At 36.4% G+C, this 14957-nt stretch overlaps 1 protein-coding gene across 1 annotated transcript in view; it reads right to left on the reverse strand.

The window, feature by feature from the left end:
- LOC107569304 (regulating synaptic membrane exocytosis protein 2-like) overlaps window positions 1-14957 on the reverse strand; it is a 105658-nt gene that overhangs the window by 24381 nt on the left and 66320 nt on the right. Inside the window, exons 29-32 of the mRNA XM_016255361.1 lie at window positions 9966-9988; window positions 5858-5997; window positions 3984-4211; window positions 2855-2914 (exon numbers count right to left, since the gene is read on the reverse strand). Coding sequence (XP_016110847.1) covers window positions 2855-2914; window positions 3984-4211; window positions 5858-5997; window positions 9966-9988 — 451 coding nt within the window. The remainder of the gene's footprint in view (window positions 1-2854; window positions 2915-3983; window positions 4212-5857; window positions 5998-9965; window positions 9989-14957) is intronic.

Below are 14957 nucleotides of genomic sequence, written 5' to 3' on the forward strand. Positions count from 1 at the left end.
TCTCTCTCTCTCTTTCTCTCTCTTTCTCTCTCTCTCTCTCTTTCTCTCTCTCTCTCGCGCTCTCTCTCTCTCTCTCTTTCTCTCTCTCTCTCGCTCTCTCTTTCTCTCTCGCGCTCTCACACACACACACGATGCGCAAAACTTCGCATTTGAACAGTCAATAGCAAATACTTAAAACTAATAACAAAACAGTAGCTGATTCAGAAGCGCCAGATTGTCATAGCAAAGTCAGAATTACCTCCTCTCCTAGGTTCACGAAACGGTTGTCCATAAAATGCATTGCTGTTCTGTTGTAAGTAATCTTAAAGATTTCTAAATGCATCTACTTTCAGAAGGCCAAATAAAGTGCTTTTGCTTTCTCCTAGAAACACACAGCGTCTCCCTGACATGCTGCTTCAACACTAACTGCGGTTACTGAAACCACGCCTTCTTTCTTTGCTGCACATTTGGGCGGCATTATGCAAATATTGCCACATAGTGAGGTAGATATGTGGGGGCGTGTTAGAACGAGCCGTTTTAGGGGGGCGCGGCAGAGTCTTAACTTTGATAAAGAATATCTCTTTGGTTTTGAGACTTCAACTTCAGGGATCTTATCTATGCACAATCAGCTTGTATCACTCCAAAGAGAAAGGACAACTTGAAATCGCATCATATGACCCCTTTAAAAGGTAAGATCAATGTTTTATCAAGCTATTATTTTTAACATTTAGATACCTATGTATGGCAGAAGGCTGTGACATTAAAGAAATTGTATGGAAGTTCAAGGTTTTCATTTTTATATTTTGCTTAAAATAAGTATCTAAGAAAAACAAATAAACAGCACACATGCATTCATGACCTCTAGACTGGACTATTGTAATGCACTGCTAGCTGGTTGTCCTGCATCTTCAATAAACAAGCTACAGGTAGTCCAAAATGCAGCTGCTAGAGTCAAGAAAATATGATCATATTACCCCGATTTTACAGTTTCTGCACTGGCTACCTGTTAAGTTCCGTATCAGTTACAAAATATTATTACTTGCCTATAAGGCCCTTAATGGGTTAGCTCCTGCGTACCTAACTAGTCTTCTACCACGCTACAATCCATCATGCTCCCTAAGGTCGCAAAACTCTGGACTTTTGGTAGTACCTAGGATAGCAAAGTCCACTAAAGGCGGTAGAGCTTTTTCGCATTTGGCTCCCAAACTCTGGAATAGCCTTCCTGATAACGTTTGGGGTTCAGACACTCTCTCTCTGTTTAAATCTAGATTAAAGACACATCTCTTTGGCCAAGCATTCAAATAATGCATCTCATAATCTTGTACTGCAGTTATATCTAATCAAATGCACATTATTATTCTTTAGTTTGGGTTGAACACATAATTTTTTTTGCTTAGTTGGAACAGCAGCTACGCTAATTTTTCTCTATTTCCTTCTCTGTTTCTGCCACGGGATTAACATCCCGGAATTGCACAAGCTTCAGTCTGGATCCAGTCCTCACAAAGACCTGAGACGACCAAAAAGAGATGACGCCAACCCCTCAGAGGACCTCAGATGATGCAAACCCTCAGACAACATACAAAACTACCACATTTTGCTATAAGCTTGATCTCAACATATAATCATTGCTGTTAATAGTGTTCACCGTCTGTTTGATTACATTACATTAACTGCTTGATTTTTACTGTACATTTCTGCCATATGGACATCAACTTGAGATAGTCACATAAGCTACTACTAAATATAATTTGCATCATGAAAAGCGCTATACAAATAAACTTGAATTGAATACATTATAATCAAAATGCTTTCATCAAGAGCAGAAAACAAAGTGTTTTAGCAAATGTATCAGTCTGTTTTGCGGCTCACTGTGTTTTTGCTGCTGCTGTTAAAATAACCATGCCATCCATAGCTCTTGTAGCACTTTATGTCTTTAGCAGGAGAGAGAAGCAATGCGTACGGAGCAGAAAGGGCTTGAATGAAGCGCATTTGCCTCTCACTTTAAACTACTGAAATGGTAAAATGGTGCTACAGTTGTCATTATGTCTCACAGTTCAGCTGAAATTTGAGGTAATAATATTTAACAATATTACTGTTTTTTTGTGGGTTCCTGTGGGTCAGAATCTATGAGACCTTATGACTGAGTCCGTATGAATGACTTCCCCTCATTAAAAAGTTAGTTCACCCAAAAATGAAAATTAGCCCATAAATTACTCCCCCTCAAGTCATCCTAGTCATCCTAGGTCGCTACAGAAGGCCTCTGTTCACCCCCCGGAGCCGTGTGAGACACTTTTTTTATGGATAGGCGCTTTTTATTTAACTGCTTTTGGACTGATGCATGCAACACTCACTGAGTGCCATGAAACAGCTTGAAAGATCAAAGACTATTTTTAATATAACTCTGACTAGATTCGTCTGAAAGAAGAAAGTCATATACACCTAGGATGACTTGAGGGTCAGTAATTTATGGGCTAATTTTCATTTTTGGGTGAACTAACCCTTTAACCCAACATGAATGACCATCAGACCAAAAGAGGCATAAAATGTTTTCAAGAGCATGGTCGCTACTTTGAAATGACTGTAACCTACTAAAAAAGCAGTCTATGGTACTCAACATCTGCACGCAAGAGTCTCTGAGTGCTGGTTATGCAAGAACTGATGCTACTGCAGCTGCTAATTGGTGAAAAATTCAGTTAACGACATTAAAATTCTATTTTTTTTCTGCTGTAGCGTTTTTAATGATCATAAACACTTATAACTAACCCTTTAACCCAACATGAATGACCATCAGACCAAAAGAGGCATAAAATGTTTTCAAGAGCATGGTCGCTACTTTGAAATGACTGTAACCTAATAAAAAAGCAGTCTATGGTACTCAACATCTGCACGCAAGAGTCTCTGAGTGCTGGTTATGCAAGAACTGATGCTACTGCAGCTGCTAATTGGTGAAAAATTCAGTTAACGACATTAAAATTCTATTTTTTTTTCTGCTGTAGCGTTTTTAATGATCATAAACACTTCATCTATATTCAATTAGTGACCCACAAATGGTACTGAAAACGTATTGAAGTGTAAATCGCTGGAAATGCTCAAGAACTGAAGCTTTTTTCTTGCGTTAGCTCTAGTTGGAGTGAAGACAGCAGCTGTTCATGCAACTCTCCCCAGGGTCACTGAGATGACTGTGATATTATGTAAGACACAAACTCTTTTGGGACAGTATGATGAATTATATGGCAGTGGAGCGAGGTGTCATCCACAACTAACAAACACAGAACTGGATTACAAGACATTGGAAAAAGGGAAATGACAGTGTCGTTTATTTTTTTTTAAGTGCATTTTTATATTGGTCTAATTGAGAATTATGCTTTCTGGTTTAAACCTGCTTTTCATTTTGTCGTCTAAAAGCAAATAATACTTCCCATAGAAGTAAAAAATAAATAAAATAAAATAAGAATAAAAACAAAAATAAACATAAAATGTAATATAAGTAAATATGAATTAATATTTACTTACATTACATTTTATCTTTTTATTTCATTTATTTCTTTTTGTCTCGTATTTTTGCTTAATTTTCATTAAACATGCTGGACAGCTTTACTGACTGCAGAAATGATTAATTTTATTTATTTTTTATTAATTTTTTCCAGTGTGTTTTTTAAGTACATATAGCGAAGCTTTTCCCTTATGTTTATGGCTACATTTAGTTTTATAAAGCCAAAAAATAATATACTGACCTATATCAAGTTACATTTTTGGCTTAAATATATTGACTAACTATAATGTTTATAATAAATAATGTTTTTACTTTGTATGAATGTTTTTATCTTTGGGAAAATAAATATTTTTCATTAATATTAAATCAAAATGTAAGGTTTCAACCAAACCATGAATATAATTTGACAAAAACTATTTTTTGTCCAAATAAATAAATAACATATGGGGTTTTTTTTTTCTCAGTGTACTAACAACTTGACACGCGCACAAGAACATACACGATGTAAAACTATTTCCTAGTTTTAGGGGCAAGCTGAAGGACACTAGTTGGGTTTATGAGACGCTCTTCCTCTAACCTCTCAGGTTCCTCCTGTTCTTCCTCTTCCTCTGGGTTGACAGTAGCCCCGCCCACCTCCCCATCATGCCCCGCCCCCAGTGCACTAGCTGTAGTGGCTTCCACCTGCTCTTCCACAGACACAGAGCCCTCCTCTCCCTGACTCTGAAGAGCCTCCGCACGGCTGACATTCACACACAGACACACGGACACGTAAACCAAGCCATGACACCATGAAAGGAAGCATGCAAGACAGAAAAGACACAGAAAAGACAGATATAAGCTTGGCAGACATGCAGATGAAGAAAAAAAGAGAAACCTTAAACAAAACAACAGTATGAAAATGTGAACATGAGTGCCGTCAAACGATTATTCGTGATTAATCGGATCCAAAATATAATTTTGTGCTTACATAATGTGTGTGTGTACTGTGTATATTTATTATGTATATATAAATACACACATATACATGTGTATATTTAAGAAAAGTATGTTATATTTATATATAAAATATTTATAAATTGTATCAAAATTATATATATATATATATACATACAGTACATATAAATGTTTTTAATATGTGTGTGTGTGTGTGTGTGTATTTATATACTTATATTAAATATACACAGTACACACACACATATTACGTAAGCACAAACTTTTATTTTGGATGCGATTAATCGTTTGACAGCACTAGTGAAAATGAACTCTCTTCATGAACAAGAGAGATTCTGTGACAGAATGATGCTGTCATATACTTTGAGAGTCTCAGTCCTTCTGTTAATGGGTGAAAACATGTCCAATCCATATTTTAATAACACATTTCCATGAAAAGTAAGCTTTTAGCCTCAAAATTCTCATTATTGTTATGTGAAAAACCTCTTTCTCGTGTGATAGAAATAATAAAACAATGATATATGGTTTAATTAAATAATTTTTTAAAGAAATTGTACATTTTATTCAGAAATAATGCATTAAATAAATATGAAAAATCATATATAAGATGAAAAAATAAATAAAGAAGTGACAGTCACTGCTGCAAACATTATTGTTTCAAGTAACATTCTTCACAAGCTGTTCTTCTGAACTCTCTATTTATCAAATAATTCTAAAACAAAGTCATGAAAAAATATTTTATTATATTTTTATATAATAATATATTTTTTTATATTTAATATATTTTTTATATTATATATATAATATTATTTATATTGTGGTTTCCACAAAAAATTAAGAAGCAAAAAACATTTCCAACATTGATAATAATAAGAAATGTTTGTTGAGCAGCAAATTAGCATATTAAAATGATTTCTGAAGGATCTTGTGACACTGAAGACTGGAGTAATGATGCTGAAAACTCAGCTTTGATCACATGTATATATATATATATATATACATATATACATGTGATACATACTGTATATATAGCAATAATATTTCACAATATTACTGCTTTTACATAAGAGACAAAACACTAAGAAATCTTAACTTATCAAACTAACCAAACTATATAAATTGCATTACAGTAATGATCATTTATATATATAATTGAATATTAATAAATATAATTGATATTTGTTTCTCTTTCGATTTGGATGTTAAATATGAGTTGGACATTTCTTCATGAGATTCACCTGTATATAAGTTTGTTGAAAACCACATGATGTGGTCTCAGTCATTGGTAAACACACTCATGGCAAGTTCAGAGGTTCATCTCAATTCGCAAGCAGGCAGAGCCAAACCTGAACTCGCCAGAAGCACAGTAAGTGTGTTCATGACTGCAGATACATCCACAGCTATCAGGGCTCAGTGGGTTCATTATGTGCCTACCTGATCCTGCGGCTCGCTCGCACCCTTTCTGACTGGACAGACATGTAGCTCGTGCTGCTAAGACGAGACGCACTCGACAAAGCGGACACGTCGCTTACATCACTGTCCGACGACCTCATGGAGAGACTGTCCATCCCACGCTGTGAGGGGAAAAAACAATGCTGATTATTGCATTCAAATAATGCTGCACAAACTGCCTTCTAAACAGGACTGACATGAATCAGTACAGTTAAATCATTACACGCTTTGATTTAAAGCAAAAAAGTAAATCATAACTGGACAAAAAGATGAAGGTACAAGACTGTGTACTTAATGGCTTTAATAAAGGACAGAACTATAATCCCATGAAGCGTTGCAAATTACATTAATCGAATTAAAAATGTTGGAGAAATATACAACTATATATATTTAAGTGTATTGCAAGCTATGCACATATAAATATTTATGCTGGCCAACTCTATTACATATTTTGCAGTGCTTCATGGGAGTGGGCAGGGCTAAAGATCTTTTTGGCGCAATTTGCTTGCTCCAACTTTCTGACTGTAGGAATTTTCTGTAGATTATCATGGGTAATGTAGTTTTTCGAACATGAATTCTGCTGTTAAACATTATTTAAAAGTAAAAAAAATGTGAAAAGATGGATTTAACAATCTGTCTTTAAAGGTTTACAAGTTATCATGAAAAGTCTGTTTCCCTATGGAGAAAATGATGTTGCACTCTATAGAGTTTGACGTTAGCATGTTGCTAAGCTATCAATAATATGCTAATTAGCATAACAGTAGACCTTAGTCAGGGTAACCCTTACCAAAAAGTAGTATACTTCAAGTTTATTTTATTAAGTATACTTAAGTAAAGTTCACGTATATTTTTAAGTATACTTTATGTAGTAAGTATACAAATATCAGTGTACTTGTAGTATACTTGTAAGTGTACTATTTCTAAATTGGCCCACTTTCTAGTATATAAAAGTATACTTTTAGTATAACAGTAGTAAACTAGTAAACTAATTTACATCTATGTTTTTAGTTTGTACTGTAACTATACTAAACGTGAACTTGTAGGTATACCGATAGTTTACTAATTAAATACTTGTAGTAGCATTTTTAGTACACTTTGAAGTATAGTCTCAGTAAACTACTAGTATACTCGTAAGTTTTCTTTAAGTGAACTTTACATCATACTTTAAGTATACTACTACATCCTTATTTAGGTATTCATTTGTATATATATTTGTTATATGAATATCTGAACATACAAAACATCAAAAGAAAGAACAGGGTGTCTGCTTGTAAACAAATTTTTTTATTCTAGCTTCATGCATTCTTTTTTAAAACACTTGAATGTGGGTAAGTTTTATAAATAAAAAAATAAAGAAATTAACAAGATTTTTAACAAAAAGCTGAAAAATGACTATTAATTGGATTTAGAATTTTTTAATTGGAAGTCGATCAACACTCCAAAGCTTGACAGTCATTATTACCTCTTCATGGGTCGACATTTTATTCCATGACGTTACACAGTTTTGATGCTGTTTTATGTCTGATTTAATTGGAAGTCGATCAACACTCCAAAGCTTGACAGTCATTATTACCTCTTCATGGGTCGACATTTTATTCCATGACGTTACACAGTTTTGATGCTGTTTTATGTCTGATGATCGTGTTAGAATACATGTGGAAGCGTCTGTTGTTTCGGTTTCTCGGAGCACAAGTATAGCATATTTCAACTTTTTCTAAGTATAAGTCAAGTATACTTAAATGTCATTTTCAGTATATTACTGAGAAGTACATAAAGCCCATTTCTGAGAAGTACATAAAATTAGACTGAAAGTATACTTTCCTATTTTTTTGTTTAAAAGAAGTATACTAATAGCACACTTGAATAAACTTCTTTTTCGTAAGGGAACACCATATTAAATTTTTGACAGGAATGAAAATGAGGCTGTGAGGGATAGAAATACATTCAATGGATTTACTGTTGTTTAACAACATACTGGTTGCTCAGCTGACAAAATGTATTTCATAAAAAAAAACAAAAAAAACAACAAAAAAAAACTTTCAGTAGAAAAAAAACTAGTCCTTATATTTTTCAATATACTGCAATATATGCATTGACCATGTATGGCTATATATATTGAAACATATAAAAATATTTAGAAATGAAGACAAAAATAGCATTGCATGTAATATTCATAAAGTGTTATCCTTTTATTTTGCACATACATGTACCCATATAACTGTGAACGTAAGTACACACATTCACAGAATGAGTTACAGCAGATTTCTAGTTCCCAGCATGCTTTGCTTCTGACTGTTAGGGGAGAGTAAATCTTAAAATGAAGTGTTATGCTCAATATTATTGTAGGTGGAGATCTGTTAGTGTCTAATACTCTATTATTTTGGAATTTAAAAGGGTTTCTGGTGTGTCTTAGTTTGTGGGGTAATAATTAAATATGTTGTCACATATTTTTTAATATAGGAAAATGGCAATTCCTTATGTATTATTCAATATATTGTAATATATTAACACAATATATGATTCTGTATATTTTCAATACACCGTTAAATCATTTAATATATTGCTCATTCATTTAGAAGGAAATATCGTTTCTTTGTGTAAGGGTCATTTTCATCCGCATTAAATTCAATATGGCGTCTAACCTGACTAAGGTCTATGCACAGATCACACAAACATAGTCCCTTTTAATTAAGACTTATTTTATTGATGTTCCCTTCTGAATTAAATATCAGTATATTTCTGGTCAGGAGTTCCTGACTTCATCAGCCATCTTGGATACATGCGATTCCGCCTTATATTTAAGGCTTTTCCGTCCTTATTTACAGAGGAAAGCGCGTTAAATGCTGTCTAGACAGGCAGTGCATAGGTTTTAAAACAGAACCAATAACTAAAATGTTCAGAAACGTCACAAAGGACACACACGTCTCTCAGCTGTCAAAACCAGGTTTACAATGAATCGAAAGAGAACAGAGGACCAACCGAAGTGTTGCAGGTAAGCTTAGTGAGGTATGCAAGAATTCAGGTAAACAGAGCACACGCGTCTCTACTGGAGATCTGGAGAACTGCTATTCACAGTGCTCATCTTCTCTTATAGTAAGCTCAACACCAGTCCTGTTGGTGTATTTCAGCGGCGGATCAGGAACACGGGTTTGACAGATACTTGACACTTTATGTAACCATGAGAAACAGCTTGTCATTACCAAGCGGCAACCTCCCGCTCTCTCTGGTGAAGCCAACACGGAAGTGACTTAAACTGTAATTCATCGACAGGCCGCTAAAGGCTGGCTGCAAAAGGGAGTCAAATCCCATAGACCCCCATGTTAAAATGTCCAACTTTACAGCAGAAAAAAACATGTTTACAGTCTGGTTCAAAAAATGATTTTGGTCTATATAGCTAATTTTGCCCTTCATGACAACTGTGAGGGGGGTGAAAATTGTTTTTTATAAGTCATCCGTTTAAATTATATTAAGCCTTAAAGTTCTGCATAATTAAGGGCGTGGCTACTTGAGTGACAGGTGGATTGCCGCTGCTGACACTGCCGTTGAGCTAGGTGGGCGTGGCTTCAGCAACCAGCTCTCACCTTTTTGCCCATTTTTGATTATACGGGAGTGACGCGCTGCCAAGATGGTGACGGCCGGCTCCGCCCACTTTGAGCTTCAAAAACGCTCTTCAGAAAACTACGGGTGACGTCACGGACACTGCGTCCATGTTTTTATACAGTCTATGGTCAGTACTTAATAAAGTGTCTATATTGCTGAAATTTCTCATTGTACCTAGTTGGGACTCGGACTAGTTGTAAACTTTATATCAATGGAAGAGCTCATTCCTTACTGCCAACTATTCTCAACCACCCCACTGGTGACAAAGGCCAAACGGCTGATATCAGAAATGTTCGTAAATGTGCTTAAAATATCAGGGGAGTTAAGCAGCAAATGATACACTGGCTGAGACTTCTCCTCTCCGCACGAAGAACCATGAAGAAAAGCCCCTCTATTCCCAAATACTGAGGATACTACAATTGCTTTATTGTAGAAGGACAGAAAACATGAAGTAAAAAATAAACTCAAGCAATAAGAGAAAGAAACGTACCCTTGATGGATCCTTCAAAGTGCCTGTGTGGAAAGACAAACAAGGGTTAGATGTACTGAAACTCATCAAATTCGCACAGTATTGTTGTTTGTTACATACAGATACATATCCAGCAAACCCCAAAGCGACAGACATCAGACGTAACAAAGTCATACGGACAGCATTTTTCAACAGTAGGAAACTCTATCTGATCCAGTCTAACCCAAGTAAACATGAAAGAAATGTGAAAGAAAACTTAATGCCATTAAAGAGCTGAATGAAAATTGATTTGGCCAGTCAATTCAAAAACCCCATGAACTGGTTTTAGGAACAGAAGTTACACACTCTTGAACAGGAGATGATCCTCAATGATTCTGCCAGATTAAAGCGACTGCATTGGACACCTTGTACTGTATCTCTGCTAAACATTTACTTTGTCAACACTCGCATATATGCTGCAGATAAGAAAAAAGCTTTGTAACAGAGGAATGGACAAAAAGCCACAAATAGAATGAGTTCAGAGTCTCCAAGGAACTGATTACGAAAATATTATAGGCTTTTGAGCTTTTCTCACATATATAAAATGACATTCAGCAATAACCACCCATATTTCGAAAAAAAAAAAAAAGTCCACAAATTTGTACCTTTAGGGGTACAACAGCTTGTCACCGGGGCAGTAGCCTCAAAGGGACACCTTCACATCTTCTTAACACCGAAGCACAAAGTATTCTGCATGTATGCGTACAGTTGAATGCGTAGCCTTTAAATAGTATACTTCATTTGATAGCATGCACTCTAGAAAGCTTAGGAATCTTTGTCCAGCATCTGCTCTATATTTCTCAATAAGTTATGACTAATAAAAATAACTTTGTACGATCTCATAACCCTCTCACACAAATGCTTAATTCGTTTTTTAGGCATACGTGAGGGTCCGCGTACAGTGCGCGTGACGAAAATTTAATCAGCAGAATAGTACACATGTACATGCACCACCCATTTTTTTGTAACCACGCATACTTTGTATGCATAGGTCGCACATGTGCATTGACTTGGTTCTGCTCTTATCAGTTGTTCCACAAAGTGGCAACACTGGTCCGGGCCGCTGTTTCTCAGTAGAAAGCGAAACTAAGAGATGGAACAACAACAACAAAATAGCGGAGACTGCAACAACAACAGACATTTTTATCAGTCATAACTTCTGGAGAAAAATAGAGCAGATGCTGGACAAAGACGAAGCCTTTCGCATACACCTGAAATGGACTATACTTTGAAAGGCTGTGCGTGTACGCTAGTGTACGCGCAAAAAAAGAAAAAGTATACTTGGGCCTAACTTTGCGTCACATACACTGTACGCGGACCCTTGCAGATGCGTAAAAAATAAAGTATGCTTTGGGCTTTAAGGGTGCATATTAGTACCTTACATTAGTAATTGTACCCTTAAGGTAGTAATATGTGCTTTTGAGCTTTTCTCACATATATAAAATGACATTCAGCAATAACCACCCATATTTCGAAAAAAAAAAAAAAGTCCACAAATTTGTACCTTTAGGGGGAAAACAGCTTGTCACCGGGGCAGTAGCCTCAAAGGGACACCTTCACATCTTCTTAACACCGAAGCACAAAGTATTCTGCATGTATGCGTACAGTTGAATGCGTAGCCTTTAAATAGTATACTTCATTTGATAGCATGCGCTCTAGAAAGCTTAGGAATCTTTGTCCAGCATCTGCTCTATATTTCTCAATAAGTTATGACTAATAAAAATAACTTTGTACGATCTCATAACCCTCTCACACAAATGCTTAATTCGTTTTTTAGGCATACGTGAGGGTCCGCGTACAGTGCGCGTGACGAAAATTTAATCAGCAGAATAGTACACATGTACATGCACCACCCATTTTTTTGTAACCACGCATACTTTGTATGCATAGGTCGCACATGTGCATTGACTTGGTTCTGCTCTTATCAGTTGTTCCACAAAGTGGCAACACTGGTCCGGGCCGCTGTTTCTCAGTAGAAAGCGAAACTAAGAGATGGAACAACAACAACAAAATAGCGGAGACTGCAACAACAACAGACATTTTTATCAGTCATAACTTCTGGAGAAAAATAGAGCAGATGCTGGACAAAGACGAAGCCTTTCGCATACACCTGAAATGGACTATACTTTGAAAGGCTGTGCGTGTACGCTAGTGTACGCGCAAAAAAAGAAAAAGTATACTTGGGCCTAACTTTGCGTCACATACACTGTACGCGGACCCTTGCAGATGCGTAAAAAATAAAGTATGCTTTGGGCTTTAAGGGTGCATATTAGTACCTTACATTAGTAATTGTACCCTTAAGGTAGTAATATGTACTCTAATGCAGTGGTTCCCAACCCTGGTCCTGGAGGCACCCCAACACTGCACGTTTTGCATGTCTCCTTAATCAAACACACCTGATTCAGGTCCTCAGCTCATTAGTAGAGACTTCAAGACTTGAAATTGGTGTGTCAGAGAAAGGAGACATGCAAAATATGCAGTGTTGGTGTGCCTCCAGGACGAGTGTTGGGAACCACTGCTCTAATGTACTGAAGAAATTAAGAAGGTATGGTGTCCCTTTTAGGGTACTGCCCCAGTGACAAGCTATACTCCGCCTCATGCTACAAGTTTTGCTCAGTTTTTCTGAGAGTGTACAGATAAATCTTGCACACTTTAAAGGTGACATATCATGAAAATCTCGCATATATGCTGCAGATAAGAAAAAAGCTTTGTAACAGAGGAATGGACAAAAAGCCACAAATAGAATGAGTTCAGAGTCTCCAAGGAACTGATTACGAAAATATTATAGGCTTTTGAGCTTTTCTCACATATATAAAATGACATTCAGCAATAACCACCCATATTTCGAAAAAAAAAAAAAAGTCCACAAATTTGTACCTTTAGGGGTACAACAGCTTGTCACCGGGGCAGTAGCCTCAAAGGGACACCTTCACACCTTCTTAACACCGAAGCACAAAGTATTCTGCATGTATGCGTACAGTTGAATGCGTAGCCTTTAAATAGTATACTTCATTTGATAGCATGCGCTCTAGAAAGCTTAGGAATCTTTGTCCAGCATCTGCTCTATATTTCTCAATAAGTTATGACTAATAAAAATAACTTTGTACGATCTCATAACCCTCTCACACAAATGCTTAATTCGTTTTTTAGGCATACGTGAGGGTCCGCGTACAGTGCGCGTGACGAAAATTTAATCAGCAGAATAGTACACATGTACATGCACCACCCATTTTTTTGTAACCACGCATACTTTGTATGCATAGGTCGCACATGTGCATTGACTTGGTTCTGCTCTTATCAGTTGTTCCACAAAGTGGCAACACTGGTCCGGGCCGCTGTTTCTCAGTAGAAAGCGAAACTAAGAGATGGAACAACAACAACAAAATAGCGGAGACTGCAACAACAACAGACATTTTTATCAGTCATAACTTCTGGAGAAAAATAGAGCAGATGCTGGACAAAGACGAAGCCTTTCGCATACACCTGAAATGGACTATACTTTGAAAGGCTGTGCGTGTACGCTAGTGTACGCGCAAAAAAAGAAAAAGTATACTTGGGCCTAACTTTGCGTCACATACACTGTACGCGGACCCTTGCAGATGCGTAAAAAATAAAGTATGCTTTGGGCTTTAAGGGTGCATATTAGTACCTTACATTAGTAATTGTACCCTTAAGGTAGTAATATGTACTCTAATGCAGTGGTTCCCAACCCTGGTCCTGGAGGCACCCCAACACTGCACGTTTTGCATGTCTCCTTAATCAAACACACCTGATTCAGGTCCTCAGCTCATTAGTAGAGACTTCAAGACTTGAAATTGGTGTGTCAGAGAAAGGAGACATGCAAAATATGCAGTGTTGGTGTGCCTCCAGGACGAGTGTTGGGAACCACTGCTCTAATGTACTGAAGAAATTAAGAAGGTATGGTGTCCCTTTTAGGGTACTGCCCCAGTGACAAGCTATACTCCGCCTCATGCTACAAGTTTTGCTCAGTTTTTCTGAGAGTGTACAGATAAATCTTGCACACTTTAAAGGTGACATATCATGAAAATCTCACTTTTCCAAGTTTTAAGTGCTATAATCAGGTCCCCGGTGCATCTACCAACCAAGCAAACGTGAAAAAGATTAACCCAGTAACTTTGTTTAGGTAAGCCTTTTTCTGCAATTGTCTGAAAAAACGAGCGCGTCTGATTTCGCTTCCTTGGTGATGTGGCAAAGGGATCTCATAATAATATTACTGCACCTTAATCTGTAAGTTTACACACATGGTGTAAACCAAAACAGATTTTTTTAGCAGGTCCTAGCTGTAATGGCGCAGCTCTATTCTGGAAAAGGGGGCGGGGAGCAGCAGCTCATTTGCATTTAAAGAGACAGGCACGAAAAACAGGGTGTTTCTGCTTCCACTCAAAATAGGCATTTTCAAAATGATATAATAAATGATCTGTGGAGTATTTTGAGCGGAAACTTCCCAGACACATTCTGGGGACACCAGAGATTATATATTACATATTGTAAAAAGGGGCATAATATGTCTCCTTTAAATAAACTCTTCATACACTACCGTTCAAAAGTTTAAGGCCAGAAAGATTTTTTTTTTATGTTTTTGAAAGTCTTGTGCTCACCATTGGTTTGTTTTACTATATTAAAAATACAGTAATATTGTAAAATATTATTACATTTTTAAAACAGTTGCTTTCTATTTTTCTGGATTCAAAAGAGCAATATTTATATAAAATATAAGTATTTTATAACAATGTGAAAGTAGTATAAGTATTTATTGTCACTCTTGATCAACTTAATGTGTCCCTGCTAAATAAAAGTATGAATTTCTTTGAAAGAAATCTTACTGGCCTCAAACTTTTGAACGATTGTGTAGTTGCAATGTTTTAAACTCTTTTAGCAATACTGCCCAATCATATACACTGTTTGTTCCAGCACACACACACACACACACACACACACACACACTCACACACT

The sequence above is a fragment of the Sinocyclocheilus grahami genome, unplaced genomic scaffold (genome assembly GCF_001515645.1).
Source record: "Sinocyclocheilus grahami isolate Dianchi unplaced genomic scaffold, SAMN03320097.WGS_v1.1 scaffold1331.1, whole genome shotgun sequence".
In the NCBI taxonomy this organism is placed as follows: Eukaryota; Metazoa; Chordata; class Actinopteri; order Cypriniformes; family Cyprinidae; genus Sinocyclocheilus; species Sinocyclocheilus grahami.